This window comes from Eretmochelys imbricata, chromosome 3, assembly GCF_965152235.1.
Source record: "Eretmochelys imbricata isolate rEreImb1 chromosome 3, rEreImb1.hap1, whole genome shotgun sequence".
NCBI classification, from domain to species: Eukaryota; Metazoa; Chordata; order Testudines; family Cheloniidae; genus Eretmochelys; species Eretmochelys imbricata.
The window spans coordinates 95,896,832-95,917,833 of NC_135574.1; the positions used below are offsets into that span (position 1 = coordinate 95,896,832).

Here is a 21,002-nt window from a genome sequence, read left to right on the forward strand (position 1 = left end):
TGGTGCAGTCCCCTAGGCACTCCCACACTAGAAATGATTAATCAAGTTAAACTCATCAAAAATATTTAGCATGATGAATGTATTTGGCCTAAAAATTTTCCATGCACAGTCTCAGACCAAAGTTTTGAGGGCTTCAGAAACTGAGCAAAGCCACAGGAGAAGGCAGAGTACACTTTGCCAGCTCTGTTAAAAAAAATTCTTGAATAGGCCACAGCCAAAAAAAGTCATTGGGGGCCTTATCCCCCCGTATAGTGGTTCTGATTATGCTGGCTGTTTTTGCTGAGCTCACTAAGTGCACACCAAAGATAGAAGTGTGCATGGACCAACCTATTATATGTACACCTATACCATCCCCAGCACTGGCTGGAAGGAATACATCCAGTCAAAATTCGCAACCCTTTCAGTAGACTGGGCAGGGGCACCAGTCAACCTTACGTGTTTTGTGGCTGTTAAGAAAAAGTTAACTTACTCTCAGCAGAATGGGTACCACTGAATATATAACAAAGTGACTGTATTGCAGCCGTACCATGCTAAACAAGGAAATTATGACTTTGTTTCTAAGATAACAAGTAGTGGTTATTAAGAATGTTTTGTACAATAGCACCAAACAGTTATATAGCCTAAATTGGCCTATACCCTTACATTAGCTACATACTATAATCCTCTTCTCTAATGCTGAAGTATTATAGGATAGAGTAAACTTTGGCTTAAGTAGGTAGAAAAGTTGTCAGGGTCAGGACATATGATCATTTTACCCTAGGAACAAGTAGGGAGTTATTCTCACAGACCAGTACTGGAATATCCCAAGGGAATAGGACAAGACATATGATTGCTCTATGCTAGTACAAACCCAGGTGGTGCCATCATGCCCTTTGGTATCTGGAATGCATGTGGCGAGAGCTAAGGGGTACACCATGGTACTGGAAAAACAAGGTAGAAAGCAGCTTGGTTAAATCTAGTTTTAGATGACCTTTTTACTTGTAAATAATGTATAAAAAGATAGCATTTGGAGTGTAACTTTGGGAGCACACATGTAAGGTAAATGTAACAATGCCACATAAGATGGCTTCTTGGAGACTGGCATCATATGGAACCTTTTTCCATAAACCGGACTAACACTGGTTATTTGATCTCTTGAGGATACAGTAGAACCTCCAAGTTACAGACACCTTGGGAATAAAGGGTGTTCATAGCTCTGGCTCCAGCAGTTCACACTCCAGGCCAGGTTCCAGAGGCAGCGTCTTGTCCAGGCCAGCTTGTCCCCCTCCCGACTGGGGGTGAGGAGGAAAGGATGCTGGTGAAAGCAGCATAGACCCCAATGTTGCTTCTGCTCCAGCTGCCTTGGGCTGGCAGCAGGGGCTCACAGCTTTGCCTGCACATCTCAACTCCTACCTGGGAGTAGGTGCCCCACACATAGGGGTGGGGACAGGCAGCCCAGATGTGCCTACCTTTAAGATGCAATATGGGCACAGTACCATATTTGCTTTTTTTTTGGTCTCAAGTGGTGTCTGGTTGACCAGTCAGTCCATAACTCTGGTGTTCTACTGTATTTCATGATGAACCAAAACTGAATCAAGCAATTGACTAAACAGGTTGCATCAAATTAAAAAAAAGATACAGGATGCCAAACAGTATAAATAGGACGATGATATCAAATGCAAAATTTATCCTATTTTGCTTATCTAGATTTTTCCATAGATTCCAAGCAATTAATGGAAAGAAAAAAAACTGTAAAACTTAGTGATGCTGTAGCAGCAAAACACTAGAAGGAGTAAAATAAATTTTAGTTACAGAAGTTTTAAAATGCCTCAAGAGGGTGGCTCACTTGTTGTAGCAGCTATTTTTGCATTTCTTTCCATATTAATGGACGACACAAGTTGGACTACTTCTGGGTGATTAAATTTTCCTGTAAAACGAAAGAAAAGAAACAATTCATTATCATGCTTTTCCCTTTATGTAACAGATTATACTGTTTCTCCAGGCACAAACTATTATATCACAAAAGAAACCATTAGTACATATGTTCTCCCTTTAATTGTGAACACTATCTATGATGTTTCAGGAATAACTATAGAAGAGCAACTGTTCAACAGTTCATCCAAGTATTTCCCCAGAGTATGTCCTGTTCCATACACTATTTGGAGGGAGGAAGAGTCTGAATATGAAAAATTCATGCTATGGACCCTGATTCAGATCGTATTTAAACTTAAGGCTCATGTTTACATCTCCCTGCAGTCAATGTGCATTCGTTCCATCTTATCCTTTGGATTTGGAACTCGTGCTACTGGACAAGCGTGTCCAGTTCTGGTGCTCACAGTTCAAGAAGATAAACTGGAGAGAGTTGAGAGAAAAACCGCAACAATAATTAACGGATTGGAAAACATGCCTTACAGTGAGAGGCTCAATCTGTTTAGTTTAACAAAGAGAAGGTTAAGGGGTCACTTGGTCATCTGTAAGTACCGATATAGGGAACAAATGGTATAACAAGATGCAATGGTTAGAAGTTTAAACTAGACAAAGTCAGACTAGAAATAAAGCATAATTTATGAACACCGAGGGTAATCAATCACTGGAACAATTACCAGGGGTAATATTACCCTTCTTGCCCTAGAACCTATGAATCGTGATGGCATAAGTACATGATTTCTTTTCTGAACTGGAGCTATAATGACATGTAAAAGTGTAAAACAGGCATGTTTCATGGTATGTTATGCAGGCCAGTTGCCAAGAAAACTCATTGCATACAGACTTTCTGAAGCTTTCCTGGCAGGAGAAAAAATTAAATCTTTGGGTAAAGGCTTGGCAGCAAAAGCTTAAATTAAAATTTGTCCGATGATTGGGCAGAATATTTGATTATAAGAAACTATTTCATTTCTGGAAAGAGAAACACCAGATCAAACTGCAGGTTCACTGAAATAGGTGGTGAGGGGTAGCATCTCCAGTTTCACAATATTGAGTTTGGAAGTAGGAACACTAGTAAGATCACAGCTAGGGATATAGTTACCACTTACACTTTCAAATATTTCATTCTGATGTTCCCCCTCTATATACTGATCCAATGGGAGTCTTTCCACTGACACTGTGTCTAACTATATAGTGCCGGTTCTTTTATTCTTGTGTTCTTATTTTTCAAGACAAGTTGAGTTCTCTCTCTTTTTGAACACAGCCCTTCATTACTGTTAAACTCTGTATATAAAATTATCTATTTTCCCTTATCTTGCAGAGATTAAGTAAAATGAACAATAGTAAATACTATAGAAGGGAACCAAACACAATACAAGCACATCTGAAGCAACCTGTTCACTAGGCTTGATTCTCATTTATATTAAGACTATTTCACACGCTCTTACAATGTAAAGAGCCTTTAAATGTGTCAATGTAGTTTATCCCCACTTTCAGGCCTCTTTACACTGACAGCAATGTAAAGGAGACTCAGGCACCTATCTGCCACTTTAAATCCAAGAATCAGGCCCCACTGGTATTCAGACACTCCTCTCTCTCGTTTACAAAAATCAGATTTCATACCTGAAGTTGAATCATAAAAGTCCTGCAGTCTTCCAGGCATTTTTTCCAACTCTTCATACTCAGATGCTTGGAGTATCATCTCACACTGATCCAGCTCTTTTACAAATCTGGCTTCTGCTGTAGACTGGTGTTCATATTCCTGAACAGATGTGCAATTAGAGAGATTTGATTTGCTATGCTGGAACACACAGTGCCAGAACTAAAAGCCTTTCTTAGACTTAGTATTTCTTCATCTGTATCACAGATATTCAAGAGTACAGTAGACCTCATGTCTTTTTAAGGCTCTGATTCAGCAAAACATTTCAGCACATGCTTAAGTTCCATGAGACTTTACACTTGTTTATGTGCTTTACTAAGTAGGGATATTATTATTCACATGCTGAAATGCTTTGCTGAATCTGAGCTCATATAAAGAAACCCCAAAATTTACAGATTCATTAAAAATCCTTGGGATGCAGGCTTCAGAGAGCTTCTGGAACGTTGAGAAAGTAATTCCATGCCTCCTCCACTTTCAGATCCTCGACTTCTTTAGTCCAGTCCACTTCCCTAACTAGTTCCCTTAATTTTTTGAAGTTTGCCCTTTTGAAATCAGGGACCCTAGTTGCAGACCTATTTTCGTTTATCCTTCCATTTAGTTTAAACTGAATTAGCTCAGGATCACTTAGACCAATATTATCCCCCACAACTAGTTCTCTACGAGGTTGAATCTAAAATGACATCACCTCTTGTTGGTTCAGTGATTATCTGGTGAAAAAATCTGTCAGTTATCACATGCAGGACAATATGGGCCCTACCATTATTAGTAGCACTTGCCCTCCAATCTATTGCTGGGAAATAAAGTCTCCTATAATTATAAAACTTCCAGTAGTATTTATTTAATTAAAACATTAGAGATCTCTATCCATACCCAAATCACATCTTGAGGGTCTGTAACATATCCAAAGCACTATCCCAGGGGAGCCTTTGGCAGCCTTCTTCCCCAGTGATTTTGACCCAAACAGACCCTTTTATCTATTCCATCACTTCTAATTTCTTTACAGTCTACCTCATCATTACACTCCACCACCTTTACTTCTGTCTTTCCTGGACAGCAAATACTCTTCAATAACTGTACTCCAGTCATTACTACTATTTCATCAGGTTTCTGTTATCCCTGTAATATCTGGGTCCACTTCCTGCACCAGTGGTTCTAGTTCCTCCATTTTGTTATCCAGCTCCTTGTATTTGTCACTGTTCTCAAAAGGTATTTTTTAAACCTGTCATTCCTTCTTGATCATTTTAGCTTAATCTGTCTGAGCTGCTAATGTATTTCTCTCTCTTCCTATTTTTTTCCTTTTAAGTCCTTTGATTTACTTGCTATTTCCGCCCCATCTCAATTGCGTGCAACAACTCCCACTGATTTTGATGAGAGCTGTGCACAAGTGAAAGCAGAATTTCACCTACTGACCAGAGAATAGGTGCCTATTTTGGCAGAGCCTTGAAACAAACAAAGAGGAAAGTGGGCTACTGTTGGAACTCTCAGCCCTTAAAATAGAACTTCTAGTTCCCATGATTTGGGAAGCATGAACACTGATTAATATACATCATTTCCTGCCTCTAACAAGATAATAGTAGAGCTGTCATGCCTAATGGCAAGATCCTAATTTGTAATTCCAGCACAGTTGTGTTCAGATAATGAACTTGTCATGCTTACCTGGATGTGTGACATATTGCTAAAAATCTGCACATTTATTATGTTCTTTGCTGTAGGTTCCAAATTCGGGGATCTGGATTTTGACGGCAGTGAAATACTAGTGTAAGAATCAATTTGAATTCAAATTACATTTTGAAATTTCAATTAAGCTTTAATTATTAGTTGATTTGAAGTCTTCATTTTAACATTTTTTTCAAAAGATTTTTTGAAGTCTAGGGCTTTTCTTCAATTTACATTTTAATTTAAAATGCTGTTCAACACTGCCTCTTATTTTCGTGAATCTGTTTAATCCTATTATTTTCATATTCTGCATTTTATCCATTCTGTTTGTCAGTAAAGTTCACATTTTTTTTGGCAACATCATAAATGATAACTTTATCATGGTCGGTAAAGAGGGAAGTAACTCAGTGTGCTAATGTCCTCATTTGCCTCCAGTGAGTTACATTCACATCTTAAATTAGGTTACAAAGTGAAAACAGCTTTGGTGGTCTCTTTCTGGTACCCCTTTCTTCACGCTTCAAAACCATCCACCCGGTTGGCACAAATGGAAACAAGCGACGGTCGGTTCAAGGACCAAGCTAATGAGGATGTCACAAGTCAGGTACCAACTGTACTGTCAGAGCTGTGGGAGGATCTTCCACAGACCCTGTCCACCCTACCCCCAGCTCAAATCTGTGCTAATTCGTTCTCACTTTCCATAGGGAACATTGAAGTCCATGGTATTGCCTTTGTGTAATTGAGAGTAGATTTTTGATTGAATATTTCAGAGATTTTTTATTTTTTTTTTAAATAGAACTAGCTGCTTAACAGCAGTGAAGGCTAGGGTTTGTGTATATTTTCAGTGTGGTACACTGACACTCCTATGCAAGAAACCCCATGCTGATTAAGTTACCCTGAAGGTAGAAACAAATATAAATAATACAACTAACAATATGAACTAAAAAGTGTGCATATGAGAAATGATATTTAATGAGAAAGGTAAAAAGCTAATGTGTGCTGTAGTTAGGTTAGGTGGGGATGGGGAATCAGCTCCTGTACAAGTCGGGACAGGAGCCGAAGGCAAAAAAAAAGATGCGAGAAATCCCATGGTATAGTTTAACTCTTTCTGTAATGGCTTCCTGCCTCTCTGCTAGAGGAGCTTTCCAGTGAAAAAGGCTAAAGGAAAGGGCTAATTTTATGAATACTAACTACAGTTTTCCCAGATTCACTATTTTAACTTTGGAATGTAACTTTAAAAATCCAGTTCTGCTGTCACTTAAACCAACACAACTCAATTAAAGTCAATGGAGATATAACTGCGGGCAGAATTTGTCTTCAAATATCTGGAAACCTATTTAAATACAATCCAAGTGGAACAGGTAAGAATGTCAATATTAAATGCAGCCTCAGGTTACAGAGGTCAAGGCTTCACAGCTACCTGCTTACAATAAAATACACAAAAGCAGAAAATTGGTGAGGGAAAGTTACTATATAACGGAAACATATGTTGGCGGAAATATATCATTATTATTATTTTTTTTTTTTAAACACAAAGTTTTGGAGAAAGCAGCCTAATGTTTCCTGACTTGCAGATAATACAAGATCTTAGCCAAATAGCAAGAGGTCTCTTTGCAAGATCACAATATCCTAGCAGATCACCTCTGTATGTATAACAGATTCTCTAGTACAGTGGTTCCCAAACTTGTTCCGCCGCTTGTGCAGGGAAAGCCCCTGGCAGGCCGAGGGACGTACTGGCTGCTGCTTCCAGTGGCTCCCATTGGCCTGCAGCAGCAAACTGCAGCCACTGGACGCCGCGATTGGCCGAAGCTGCGGACACCGCAGGTAAACAAACAGGCCCGGCCTGCCAGGGGCTTTCCCTCCACAAGCGGCGGAACAAGTCTGGGAACAACTGCTCTAGCATAAAGATAAGATATTTTCAGGTCAACATGATCATTTTTCAATTTAATCCATAATTTTAATTTAATTCAAATATCACCTATTATTTCACTGTATTACTTCCCAATTCATATTTTCATTTAGTTGAAATTCTCATTTAAGACACTGTCAAAGATAAAACCATAGTCCTTTTTAAGGTTATGTTGCTTATGGAACAGCACTGTCTGACCAGGTAAATATACATACTGGGACAAATCCCACCCTCAGTTATGTAAATCAATCCCTCGAATGCAGTGGGGCTACACAGGTATAAGAGCACAATTTGGGTCATTATACTGAATTATTTTGTTTTCTTTATGAAAAAGAGTTGAGAAAGTTGCTGCCATATAAACATACCCCCAAAGAAAAATTCCAAACCCATCTTGCTCTAAAGGTTTTAGAATAAAGATTATGAACTTCAGTAGGCACCAAACACCATGAATATAAGACAATCTGTTGGTCCTGTTGCAAGCAATAATGTGGAATAAATGCATCAAGTGATGTATACTTACTTCCCAAAGTTCATAGACTTCTTTTCTCAGATCTTCTGATAGCAGCTGTGTCAAATGTTTCATAGCTGCCTGAAAGACAGACTCCTGCTTTCATTTGGCCATTATCTGAATATAATATCTTTCCCTTTGTTTTCCAGAAAACAATTTGTCCACCACCACCTTTGCATAAACACTGAATCATCTCTCGCTCCACAGCTGCACACGTACAGTACTAACTCCGCTGATGGAACAATAAAAGCAATGGGTACAAAATAATTTCTGCACACCAGACCTGCTCAATAAATTGTAGAGGACTAGCCCCAAGCAGCAGAAAATAATCTAAAGCACCATCCAATAACTGACTCCAGTAATCTAGAAATGACCTCTGAGCAAAATGAACAAACTCAGATGCCAGAGCACTGACCCCAGTTACCAGATACAGTTTAACACTGTTTTGATGCAATACCAAATTATTGGTATGAACAGCGGAATCCTCTTTGCATGTTGTTCCAACTAATCAATTTCATTCGAGTCCTACTCTGTTTCCCCAGTAATACTTAGGTCCTAATTGAAAACAACCAACCATAAAAGAAAGGCCAAGTTTTATGCCAATATACAGTTACGTTGAAACTTGCCACTCAAGGTGTTATTTTATACAAAGATAGCACTTCAGAAGTATAACTATTTAGGGCTCAATCCTGCTCCCAAAGAAATCAATGACAAGACTCCTATTTGCTTTAATGGGACCAGGATGAGCAACAGGCACCTAGGGCCAGATTTTTATCGGTATTTGGTGTTCTAAAGATGCAGACAGCTTCCTAGGCCTTTTTGAAACTTCCATTAGGCACCTACCTGCCTCTTTAAGCACCTAAATGCCATTAAGAAGTCTGGCCCTTAGTGGAGAAACATTCCCAGCAGGCATTAGGGAAACCATTTTTATTTTTTTTTAAAAAAGCACACTCCAAACAGGTACACAGTAGAACAGAACAGTCAATGTTACAGTGAATAAAGATAGCATTTAAAGAACTCTGAACAGCCCTTTAATCTTTTAAGTCCAATCTTCTTTTCACCAGGAACATATTGCTAGAATTTTTTTAAAAAATCTAAGCATAAGAGTGGCAGAGAATTCACTGTAAGACTGTTTTTCTTTTAGACTCTTTAAACAACTTATTTGTATCCATTGGAAAAGATTATCAAGTAAGGTGGTGCCCTCTACCTGTAATTGTAGGAAAACTTTTCTTTTAGCTTTAAATAACACAGAGAGCCAGAACTGACAAAACTGTGATTAATGGATATGTTTGTGGCCATTATTAAAGTCAAAGATTATGTACTCAGACAGTTGCATTTGTTTGTCAGGCTCACTGATTACCTGCCACACAGGGGTACGATAAGAATAATCAGGTAAAGTGTGTGTGATACTTTGGAAGTGTCTAGTGCAAGGGTTCTCAAACTGGGGGTTGTGACCCTCAGGGGATCACAAGGCAGTTACATGGGGGTCATGAGCTGTCAGCTCTGAGGGGCTGACAGCCCCGATCCCCCATTACATTAAATTACCCCCACCTCATTTTTAATTTATAAGGGGCAGTCACACTCAGAGGCTTGCTATGTGAAAGGGGTCACTAATACAAAAAGTTTGAAAAATACTGGTCTAGTGCCATGTGTCAAGTATTAACTATCTGTCCCTCTCTCTTCTGATCTATACCTCTGCTCCCCAGAAAATAAGCATGGACATACACGAGCAACTTCACTAACATCTCAGACTACTGAAAATCCACTCAATTCATTTGGCAGGTGCCTAATGTTTGGGTTCTTTCAAAAAACTTCCTTTTTATTATCTTGCACTTTGTGGTGTTACTTAGACAAGTCAAATTAGCAGGGGTTTGTAGTGCTACTCCTTGGCATACATGCACAAATACATGTTCTGTATTTTGTTGTTTTGAGGGTCTCCCCAATAACTAGTTGTTCACCTCTACAAATAAAATGCAAAGCCTTTACAAAGTTCTACAGAGTACCAACCTCCTCTCGCTGATGTTTCTCCTCTTTGGAGATGTTATCTGCAGGTGCTATATCTCCAACAATGCATTCAGCCATATCATGAACCAGAGCTAGTCGTACACATCTGATAAGGAGAGAAACACTGCATGATCAGCCAATAAACTTTATAGTTACACTTTGTTTATTAATAAGCAGTATTGATAAACTCTCCCTTCTCCCTTGTATTTAATAGATCGGTATTAGTGAAATAATTTTCTATCCCATAGTATATTTGAATCCCAGTTGCTAGTTACTGTTATGTATGAAAAGATATTTGGATAGATATCCAAAACCAAAAAGCCTTGTTTTTTTTTTGTTTTTGTTTTTTTTGGGGGGGAGGAGGGAGGAAGAAAGCAAAAGATACTAAGTGACAACAGTGTAGTTACCTAGCAGATCATTTACCAACCCCTACCACATAAAAGCTAAGGACATTATACACTACTCAGATGATAACAATGTTTGCATTTACTAAGTATAAAGATATATGGAGCCCTGACAAATTCAAAATGCCACCTGATAATATACACATATATTATGTAGCTAAGTTAGCAACTCATGGTCGTGGCACAGCCCAGCTTTCTTTAACAGAGTGCAGTAAAAAGTATTAAAAGCAATCAGCAAGGTAAGTGCAAGTTGCAAGACTAGAACACAGATCTAGGGAACGCACTAGGGCTCACAGGCTTCCAGCCAAGTCAGTGAACCTCTCTGTGCCGTAGCAACCTCTTCCAAAAAAATCTGGCTGTCAATGATGCTTTGTGCTCTGACCCTATCCTGTAGATCTCAAAGCACTTTACAATGGTGGGTAAGTATTACTAGTCTGATTTTTCAGTTGGCTTCAAGTTCATTCATTCCTCTGGCACAATGAAATAAGGGTGAAGCTTGTTCCTGCAGGAGACAGAGCTTCTCAGGGTCCAACCAAAGACTGTGGAATGAACTCCCCCAGAATCTAAGAATGATCACAAACCTCACCACCTTCCAATCTACATGCAAGGCACATTTTTTCCCCACTTTGCCTTCTCTAGCATATACCTATAGTGGCAAGGGGTGGAGGAAGAGGAGGGGGAAAAATGTATATTTTATTTTTAAAAAACTCCAAAACAAAACACTCCACTGCACGGTCTTCCCCCCAGGGAAAGAATGAGAAGAAAAACGTGACCGATGTTAGTAACGTTGCTTAATGCACTGAGATACTACTGTGATGATCATGCTAATAGAACAGGGCAATTATCAAGTGCATCCAGTCCCAGCTTCTGGGAGTCAGAGGTTTAGGGAGACCCAGAGCATTGAGTTGCATCCCTGATGATCTTGGCTAAAAGCCATTGATGGACCTATCCTCCAGGAACTTATCTAATTCTTTGTTGAACCTAGTTATACTTTTGGCATTCAAAACATTCCCTGGCAATAAGTTCCGCAGGCTGAGTGTGAGTTGTGCAAAGAAGTACTTTTTTATGTTTGTTTTAAATCTGCTGCGTATTAATTTCATTGGATGACCCCCCTGGTTCTTGCGTTATGTGAAGGAGTAAATAAACCTTCTTTATTCACTTTCTCCACACTATTCATGGTTTTATAGACCACTATCACTCCCCTCTCCCCCTTAGTAATTTCTTTTGCCTGGTACTGAAATTAGGCTTACCAGCTTGTAATTACCAGCCAGGATCACCTCTGGAACCTTTTTTAATAATCAGTATGTATTTTAGGTATCCTCCAGTCATGTGGTACAGAGGCTGATTTAAGTGATGGGTTACATACCACAGTTAGTGATTCTGCAATTTCATATTGGGCTTTCTTCAGAACTCTTGGGTGAATATCATCTGGACCTGGTGACTTATTACAGTTTAATTTATGAATTTGTTCCAAAACCTCTTCTACTGACACCTCAATCTGGGACAGTCCTCAGACTTATCACCTAAAAAGAATGGCTCAGGAATGGCAATCTCCCTCACATCCTCTGCAGTGAAGACGAATGCAAAGAATTCATTTAGCTTCTCCCCAATGGCCTTGTCTTCCCTGAGTGCTCCTTTAGTACCCTCAATCATCCAGTGGCCCCATTGATTAAGTGCATCAAAAGCAGGAAGCCTGCCAGTCAAAAAAAAGTTGCTAATAGTTTTTGTATCCTTAGCTAGTTGCTCTTCATATTTGTTTTGGCCCACCTAATTATACTTTTACACTTGACTTGCCAGAGTTTATGCTCCTTTTTATTTTCCTCAGTAGGATTTGACTTCCAGTTCTTAAAAGGTGTCTTTTGGTCTCACCACCTCTTTTACTCTTGTTGTTTCGCCATGGTTTTGGGGTTTTTTTGGCCTCTTGCTTTTTTGGGGCCTGGGAGGGGCAGCAGAAGAGAGGCGGGAAAATACATTTAGTTTGAGCCTCTATTATAGAATTTTTTAAAAGTTTCTATGCAGCTTGCAGGCATTTCACTCTTGTGACTGTTCCTTTAAATTACCATTTAAGTAGCTTCCTCATTTTTGTGTAGTTCCCCTTTTAGAAGTTAAATGCTACTGTGGTGGGTTTCTTTGGTACATCTCCCCTTCCTCCCTCCCCACCCTAGAGTTGTTAAATTTAATTACATTATGGTCACTATTACTGCACATCTTGGACCAGATCCTATGCTCCACCTAGAACTAAATCAAGAATTGCCTCTCACCTTTTGGGTTCTAGCACTAGCTGCTCCAAGAAGCAGTCATTATTTGTGTCTAGAAATTTTACCTGTGCATCCCACCCTGAGGTGACATGTTCCCAATCAATATGGGGATAGTTGAAATCCCCCATTATTGTCGCATTTTCTGTTTTTGTAGCCTCTCTAATCTCCCTGAGCATTTCACAATCACTATTACTACCCTGGTCAGGTTGTCAGTACAGTAGAACCTATAGTTACGAACACCTCAGGAATGGAGGTTGTTCATAACTCTGAACAAAACGTGGTTGTTCTTTCAAAAGTTTACAACTGAACACTGACTTAATACAACTTTGAAGCTTTACTTCAGAAGAAAAATGCTGCTTCCCTCCCCCCCCTTTTTTTTGTAGTTTATGTTTAACACAGTACTGTACTGTATCTGGGGTGTGGGGGGGTTTCTGTTCTCTGCTGCTGCCTGATTGCATATTTCTGGTTCCCAATGAGGTGTGTGGTTGACTGGTCAGTTCATAACTCTGAAGTTCTACTGTAGTATATTCCCACTGCTATACTCTAATTATTCAAGCATGGAATGTCTATCCATAGAGATTCTATGGTACAGTTTGATTTACCGTTTTTTTTTTTAACTATATTTGACTCTATGCTTTCTTTCACATACAGTGCCACTCTCCCACCAGCACGACCTACTCTGCCATTCCTATATATTTTCTACCCTGGTATTACCACATCCTATTCCAGCAAGTTTCTGTGATGCCTATTATATCCATATCCTCATTTAATACCAGGCGCTCAGGTTCACCCATCTTACTATTTAGACTTCTAGAATTTGTATACAAGCACTTATAAAATTTGTCAATATTTAGTTGTCTGCCTCCATGTGATGTAACTGAATGGGACTTTTCCCTTTGTTTCTCTTCAGTTCCTATCTGTATTTTGTCAACTACTATCCTCTCCTCTTCACTAGGATGTGGACTGTCCCCGTTAACAGAGCGTCTCCTAAGGGATGCCTCTGTCCACACGGTGTGTTCTTCTGCATCTGTCAGCTCTCCCCCAGCCCATAAGAGGAAATCAAGAATCTGTTCCACCTCTGCCACAAACTGGCTATGGAACTTCTGCCATGTCATTCAACTCTCTGGGCCTGATTCTACAGTGCCTTGCACCTCAAAGTTATTGACACCTGTGCAAAGCAAGTCTAAATTGCTACTATTATGATGCTATTGTTTTAGAACCTTTTCAATCTCACTTCTCACTGATGTCAATAACTTCACAACAAATAAGGCAGTAGACAATCAGGCCCTGTGTTTCTGAGTTATGAAAGTAGCCATGCATGTTCTCTGCTAGGCCAATGGACCATTGTAGTGGACAGTGCAGGAGTCAGTGTCAGTAACATGATTTAAAGTGGTTTATACTTCCTGAAGCTTCATTAGAAAAGATGAGTTCCAAGTTATAGAAGTCTATTATCATCACTTCAGGAAGGTGACAAAGCAAATATGATACTGTACCATTCTTGACAGGTGATACAATGCTAATTATGTTTTCCTTTATACGCTAAATTAATTACATTTTTTTTATTTCTCTCAAGTGTTAATAGAATCTCTATCAAAAGCTACATAAAATATGGATTTTGCTTCACCATGAACTTCAAACTCCTCTTTGAACGGGATTCTTCAGCCTTCTTATGTACATCTCTTGAGAGAAATCAAGCTGGAAGCTATTCTGTTTTAGCAGCCTGTCCAAGCCTCCACTTTTAGCTAATAAAACAATTCCTCAGTCCTCAACTCCAGAAGGCACATAGCAACTTGTGAAAGAATGGAAAAAAATATCAATTTTGATTCCCCCTCCATATTCTAAAACTCCTTGCCAGGGTGTGATGAATATTTAGTTCTCAGTTCCCAAATCTCGAGACAGGCCTGATCATCACCATCAGTATTCTTACCTGTCTTTATTAAGTTGTTTATCTTCAGTTACCAAAGCCATGACTGCCATCCTGTACATATGATCTGATACACTCTCTGGTTTCTCTACATTCCTGTACACCCAGCCTGTTCGTGGTACTCTCTGCTTGGAGAAAGTTTTAACAATAATATAAAACATTTGAATAAATGTTCTGAAGAATTTAGCTTAAGAGATACCAATGGAAATTTGTTCCATTAAGGGTAACCATTTCCTTCTCATGCATAAATGAAGCCTCAATTTAATTGGGGATTGGTCCTGCTTTTGAGCAGGGGGTTGGACTAGATGACCTCCTGAGGTCCCTTCCAACCCTGATATTCTATGATTCTATGATTCAAGGTTAGTGAAAAAATAAATGTTACAAAGCCAGAGTTAGTTTGAAAGTACAGATGATTGATCCTGTGACAAGAGTCTATTGCAATATACTACAGTCATAGCACACACCACCAGAAAATCTGTCCTTTTCAGCTTTCAGAGACCATTTCAGCTTGATTGCCCACACGCATTCAGTATAAATAAATAATATTCAGCATTTAAATAGCACTATACTTCTTCAAAGCATTGGTCACACATTAACTACTGTAATTAATCTTTATCTCTGCAATGTAGGTGTAATTTGTATTATCCCCATTTTACAGAGGTGGAAATTGATACTAGGGACAGTTAAAGTACTTGCTCAGAGGAACTAGAATTAGATGCAAGAGCTTCTGAGGTAAGCCCCAGGCTCAGTCAATGACATTTTTTGGATCAGCCTTCCATCCCTCAGCTGTCTGCCAACCTGCACCACTGGCAGTGTTTCTACTTCAAACGGTTTCTGCCAGGACTACTCTGTTCTCCACTGGGAGCAAAAATCTTTGGCTTTGGCTAAAAACATTAAAACAGGGACTAAAGAATTTTTCAATTGTTCTCATATCTTAACACAACCATGGTAGTTAAAGCCAAGTCCAGAGAAACGTGTGTGTGTAGCCATCTATAGGGACTTGAATCAAGGCTGTAGTCCTATAACCCCCTGAGGTATCACAAGACCAGTGGTACAGGCAACACAAATGAGTCAAGGAAACACAGGAGCAGCATATGCTTCAGGCAGGCTCAAGCAGGTAAACTCCTGCAGGAACAGAAGGTGAGCTGCTGCACTCAGCCTTCGCTGGAAGCTAACAAACTAACATACAAAATAAGATACAGCAGCAGTGGGGTTCTCTAGCAGAATTTTCTCTAACAGATCACAGACTGAGTTAAGTTTCAGAGTAGCAGCGTCTTAGTCTGTATTCACAAAAAGAAAAGGAGGACTTGTTGCACCTTAGAGACTAACAAATTTATTTGAGCATAAGCTTTCATGAGCTACAGCTCACTTCATCGGATGCATTCAATGGAAAATACAGTGGGAAGATTTATATACACAGAGAACATGAAACAATGGTTGTTACCATACACACTGTAACGAGAGTTATCAGGTAAGGTGAGCTATTACCAGCAAGGGGGAGGTACGGGGGGGTACCTTTTGTAGTGATAATCAAGGTGGGCCATTTCCAGCAGTTGACAAGAACGTCTGAGGAAAAGTGGGGAGTGGAAGGGGGGGGATAAACATGGGGAAATAGTTTTACTTTGTGTAATGACCCATCCACTCCCAGTCTCTATTCAAGCCTAAGTTAATTGTATCCAGTTTGCAAATTAATTCCAATTCAGCAGTCTCTCGTTGGAGTCTGTTTTTGAAGTTTTTTTGTCAAAGTATTGCCACTTATAGGTCTGTAATTGAGTGACCAGAGAGATTGAAGTGTTCTCCAACTGGTTTTTGAATAATTCTTGACGTCTGATTTGTGTCCATTTATTCTTTTATGTAGAGACTGTCCAGTTTGACCAATGTACATGGCAGAGGGGCATTGCTGGCACATGATGGCATATATCACATTGGTAGATGTGCAGGTGAACGAGCCTCTGATATTGTGGCTGATGTGATTAGGCCCTATAATGGTGTCCCCTGCATAGATATGTTCCTGGGTTAGTGGTTCTCGTGTGTGGTTGCTTGTGAGTATTTGCTAACAGAACGCCACTAGCCATCACCTTCAGACCCCAACTAAAACCCCTCCAACGCATCATCAAGGATCTACAACCTATCCTGAAGGACGACCCATCACTCTCACAGATCTTGGGAGACAGGCCAGTCCTTGCTTACAGACAGCCCCCAACCTGAAGCAAATAATCACCAGCAACCACACAACAGAACCACTAACCCAGGAACCTATCCTTGCAACAAAGCCTGTTGCCAACCGTGTCCACATATCTATTCAGGGGACACCATCATAGGGCCTAATCACATCAGCCACACTATCAGAGGCTCGTTCACCTGCACATCTACCAATGTGATATATGCCATCATGTGCCAGCAATGCCCTCTGTCCCCCCCCCCCCCTTGCTGGTAATAGCTCACCTTACCTGATCACTCTCATTGCAGTGTGTATGGTAACACCCATTGTTTCATGTTCTCTGTGTATATAAATCCCCCCCACTGTATTTTCCACTGAATGCATCCAATGAAGTGAGCTGTAACTCACGAAAGCTTCTGCTCAAGTAAATTTGTTAGTCTCTAAGGTGCCACAAGTCCTCCTTTTCTTTTTAGGCTGAGTTAAGTTTTTTATCCAGAGACTTGCACTGACATTTAGCTCCAGGGCTCTAGAGAAGACCCACCTACTGACATTTAAAATGGGAGTCGATGGAGGAAGGCATGTGGACTCAAGTGTGATCCTGCAGCAGGGGGTCTATTAACTGACAAGGAAAGCAGGCACCAGGGTTTGGTAAACTGAGCACAAGGCTGGGAACCTAGAGCTCCCGATTTCTAGCCTCAGCTCTGCCTCCCACTCGCTTCTGGGGCTTTTGGCCCAGTCAGTTCCGCGCCCCCCTGGCGGGCAGCTCCGGAGCCCGGCCCCGGCTTTGCTACAAGGGGGTGACAGCCCGCACCGCGCACACTGACTCCAGCGGGCACCTGGCGCGGCAGCGAGTCACGCAGCCAGTACCTGGCGGGCTGGGTTTGGTTTTCATCCCGCGCCCGGGTGGGTGGGCGGCTGAGCTAAACCTCGCCCCCGACCGGCCCCTCCCCGGCCCTTGGGCTTCCCGCCCCGTGGCCAGGGCCTGGCCTTGGCTCTTCACGGCCTCCCGTCGCCCTCAGCCCCATCACCTTGAGCTGCCCCACCAGCCTCAGGAACTGCAGCAGGCTCCCGGCGGCGCCGCCCAGCGGGGCCGCGGCCATGGGGCTGCCGGCGGAGCGGGCCGAGAAAGAAGCAGCGGGGCTCGCGGAGGCCGCCTCCCGGGGGCTGCTGCTGCTGCCGGGACCCGCCTCCCCGCGCTGCACAGGGGGGACCGAGCCCCGCCCCTGCCGCTTTGTTCCGGGCGAGCTGAAGCACCCGCCGGCGCCTTCTCCGCGCCCCCCGCTCCCGCTGAAGGGCGCTTGGCCCAGCCGCCTCCTGCGGCGGGACCTTGCTGCCTTGACTCCCGAGGAGGGGAGCCCAGCAATGGCTGAGACGCGCCAAGCGCTAGTGCAGGGATGGGGCGGGCCGGTGAGCCTCCGGGCTCGCTCTCCCGGCCCTGAGAAGTGGCTGAGCACGTTTTGCCCGATCTGCCGGGAAAGCGAACAGCAAGGGGCGGGGAAAGGTTGCAGCCCTGACCAAAGCAGAACGTTGCAGAAAAGCTGCAAGGGTGTAATAACGGAGCGTTATCATGCAGCTCGGAGCAGTGGCGAATGGACTAAACTAAACCAAAGTGAACTGTCTCCAGAATGTAAGATTTCGTGAGCTACAGCTCACTTCATCGGATGCATTCAGTGGAATCCACTGAATGCATCCGATGAAGTGGGCTGTAGCTCACGAAATCTTATGCTCAAATAAATTGGTTAGTCTCTAAGGTGCCACAAGTCCTTTTCTTTTTGCGGATACAGACTAACACGGCTGCTACTCTGAAACCTGTCTCCAGAATACAATCCCTAGAAACCTGGGTAATAAGAGTCAGGCCAGACGACTGAAGAGAAAATGGTCAATCGGCTAGAAGCCATAGTCAGACCAGATCCTCATCTCTCACTGCAGAATGTCCAAGGATGGAGAACTGGGGACATACTTCTTACTTTGGCTGTGGTGTGAGGCCTGTGGAGAATGCTGCTTTGGAAATACTGTACAGTTTTGCCTTGGAAGTTTCAGCACCCTCTCTCTTGCTCATGGTTAATTAGTGAGTTAATTGCAACTAACTAGCTACTAATTACTTAGTGTGTGTTTGCTCTAAAAAAAAGCTACAACATGAAGAAGCAGAGTAGACAAAAAAGGGCTGAGAAAATTAATTACATACATTGTTTTAATTTAATCAACCCCACCAGGCATTAATAGACAGAAATGCAGAGGTAGGGCTTAATTCATCTTTGTGCCAGTGAGGGTAATTACTGCATTGTTTCTTTAAGCCAGTCAGGATGCTCAGGCATTAAAATATTTAGGATTCTATGCACGTCAGAGTTTTGGCTCAAACAGGATGTGGGGAAAAACTGGACTCTTCTCATGTATGGTTGCCCCATATTGTAGTGTTGGCACCAAGACTGGGGAGAAGCTCATGACAGTCTAGTATATGTCAGCATTAAGTGTGGGATGTAATCCTCAAACTACAGTCCAGTGTTGGATACTTTAGGAGTGGCTATACAATTAATTGACTCTGGACTACATGATAAGTAGGCCTGCTGGGAGCCTGGGAACATCTAAATTGGCAGAAGACAACTGGGACAATAGAAAGGGGGTAACTTTAGATTTGGGACTGGTTATTTAATATTGAAATTAGCATATTGGTGGTATTCTTGGTGGTGGTTAGTGTTCTTCACATACAATGAAAGGTAACGTTATCACTAAGGTCATCCTTGTGTTTAAGTAGGGAAGATTTATATCAAACCCTGTAGTGCAGGGTTGGGCAAACTTTTTGGCCTGCAGGCCACATCAGGTTTCCAAAATTGTATGGAGGGCCGGTTAGGGGAGGCTGTGTGTCCCCAAACAGCCAGGGGTGGCCTGGCCCCTGCCTCCTATCCGACCCCCTCGCTTCTCACCCCCTGACAGCCCCCCCAGGACTCCTGTCCCATGCACCACCCCGTCCCCTGACCAACCCTGGACCCCCGACCCCTGACTGCCCCCCCCACCCCATCCAACCCCTCCTCTCATTCCTGACTTCCTTCTGGGACCTCTGCCTCATCCAATCACCCCTTCTCCCTGTCCCCTGACTGCCTCCGGACCCCCCACTCCTGACTGCCCCCTGCCGCCGCATCCAACCTGCCCCTCTCATTCCTGACTGCCCCCCGGAACCCCTGCCCCATCCAACCCCCCTGTTCCCCACCCTCTGACCGCCCTGACCCCTATCCAGAACCCCGACCACTGACCACACCCTCGAACTCCCCTGCCCTCTATCCACCCCCCCCCCCAGCCCCCACTCCCTTACTGCGCTGCCTGGAGCACCGGTGGCTGATGGTGCTACAGCCGCGCCACCCAGAGCACTGGGTCAGGCCGTGGTTCTGCAACTGTGGCACGCTGAGGCTGCGGGGGAGGGGGGAAACAGCAGGGGAGGGGCCAGGGACTAGCCTCCCCGTCCAGGAGCTCAGGGGCTGTGCAGGAGGGTCCCGCAGGCCGGACATGGCCCACCTCTGCTGTAGTGGGACTAGAGGAGAATAGCAGAACCCTTGTGGGAATACATGTTCTTGCATCTGGTCAGAGATTCAAAATCTAGAAGCTCGTTTCAGGAGTCTCTGTGGTCAAGGCTGACTTAAGGACTAAGGCCTCGATCCACAAAGGGATGTTGCAATGCTTTTAGGCACCTTGAAAGTCACTGGGATCCACAAAGCCTGAGTTAAGTGTACACAGGCTCCCTATACAATGCATAGGGAGATATAGGTGACTTTGGCTATGTCTACACTACCTTGGTAAATCGCCCTAAATTACACAACTCCAGCTACGTGAATAACATAGCTGGAATTGACATAGCTTAAGTCGACTTACTGGTTCGATAGGAAACACTCTCCTGTTGACTTACCTTATTCCTCTAGTTCCCAGTGGTGTACTGCAGTTGACCCAAGAGTGCTGTGCTATCGATTTAGCGGGTCTTCACTAGACCCGGTAAATTGACCACCAGTGCATCGGTTGCTGGAGCATTGATCCCAAAGTAGTGTTGACTCAGCCTTAGAATGGGATCCATAAAAGCCAGCAAACTAGCTGTCTAAACCAGACAGTGGTAGATTCCGAAGAAAGGGTTATGTCCTAAACCCTACCCCTCTCATAGAGTTAGATGCCTAAATAGGTTTCAGAGTAACAGCCATGTTAGTCTGTATTCGCAAAAAGAAAAGGAGTACTTGTGGCACCTTAGAGACTAACCAATTTATTTGAGCATAAGCTTTCGTGAGCTACAGCTCTGAAAGCTCACGAAAGCTTATGCTCAAATAAATTGGTTAGTCTCTAAGGTGCCACAAGTACTCCTTTTCTTTATGCCTAAATAGGACTGCCAACATTGTATTTCCGAAATATGGGACAGACCTCAGATGTCCTGACGTGAGCCTCTGAAGGCAAGTCCCTTCTCCTCCCTCATCCTTCCTAAGGGTTCTCTCTCTCCAGCTCTAGGATCTGCAGTGAACCCAGGGCCTCAGGCACTGGGCTGGGTAGCCACTGCAGCTCCTGTTCAGTTCTGTACAGGTGCTGGGAGCGGAGTTGGAGGCTGCAGTTGCTAGTCTCTGCCGCAGTGTGTGCATTGCTGGAGGTAGGGG

At 42.6% G+C, this 21,002-nt stretch overlaps 1 protein-coding gene across 1 annotated transcript; it reads right to left on the reverse strand.

The window, feature by feature from the left end:
* Nucleotides 1–1,638: 1,638 nt before the first annotated feature.
* Nucleotides 1,639–17,537, reverse strand: HDDC2 (HD domain containing 2). Its single transcript, XM_077811731.1, has 6 exons — nucleotides 17,412–17,537; nucleotides 14,226–14,347; nucleotides 9,640–9,742; nucleotides 7,645–7,713; nucleotides 3,526–3,664; nucleotides 1,639–1,906 (listed from the first exon to the last, which is right to left on the reverse strand). Exons 1-6 carry the CDS (start codon nucleotides 17,481–17,483, stop codon nucleotides 1,809–1,811), a joined length of 603 nt encoding a protein of 200 aa, XP_077667857.1. The 5' UTR covers nucleotides 17,484–17,537; the 3' UTR covers nucleotides 1,639–1,808.
* Nucleotides 17,538–21,002: the final 3,465 nt, after the last annotated feature.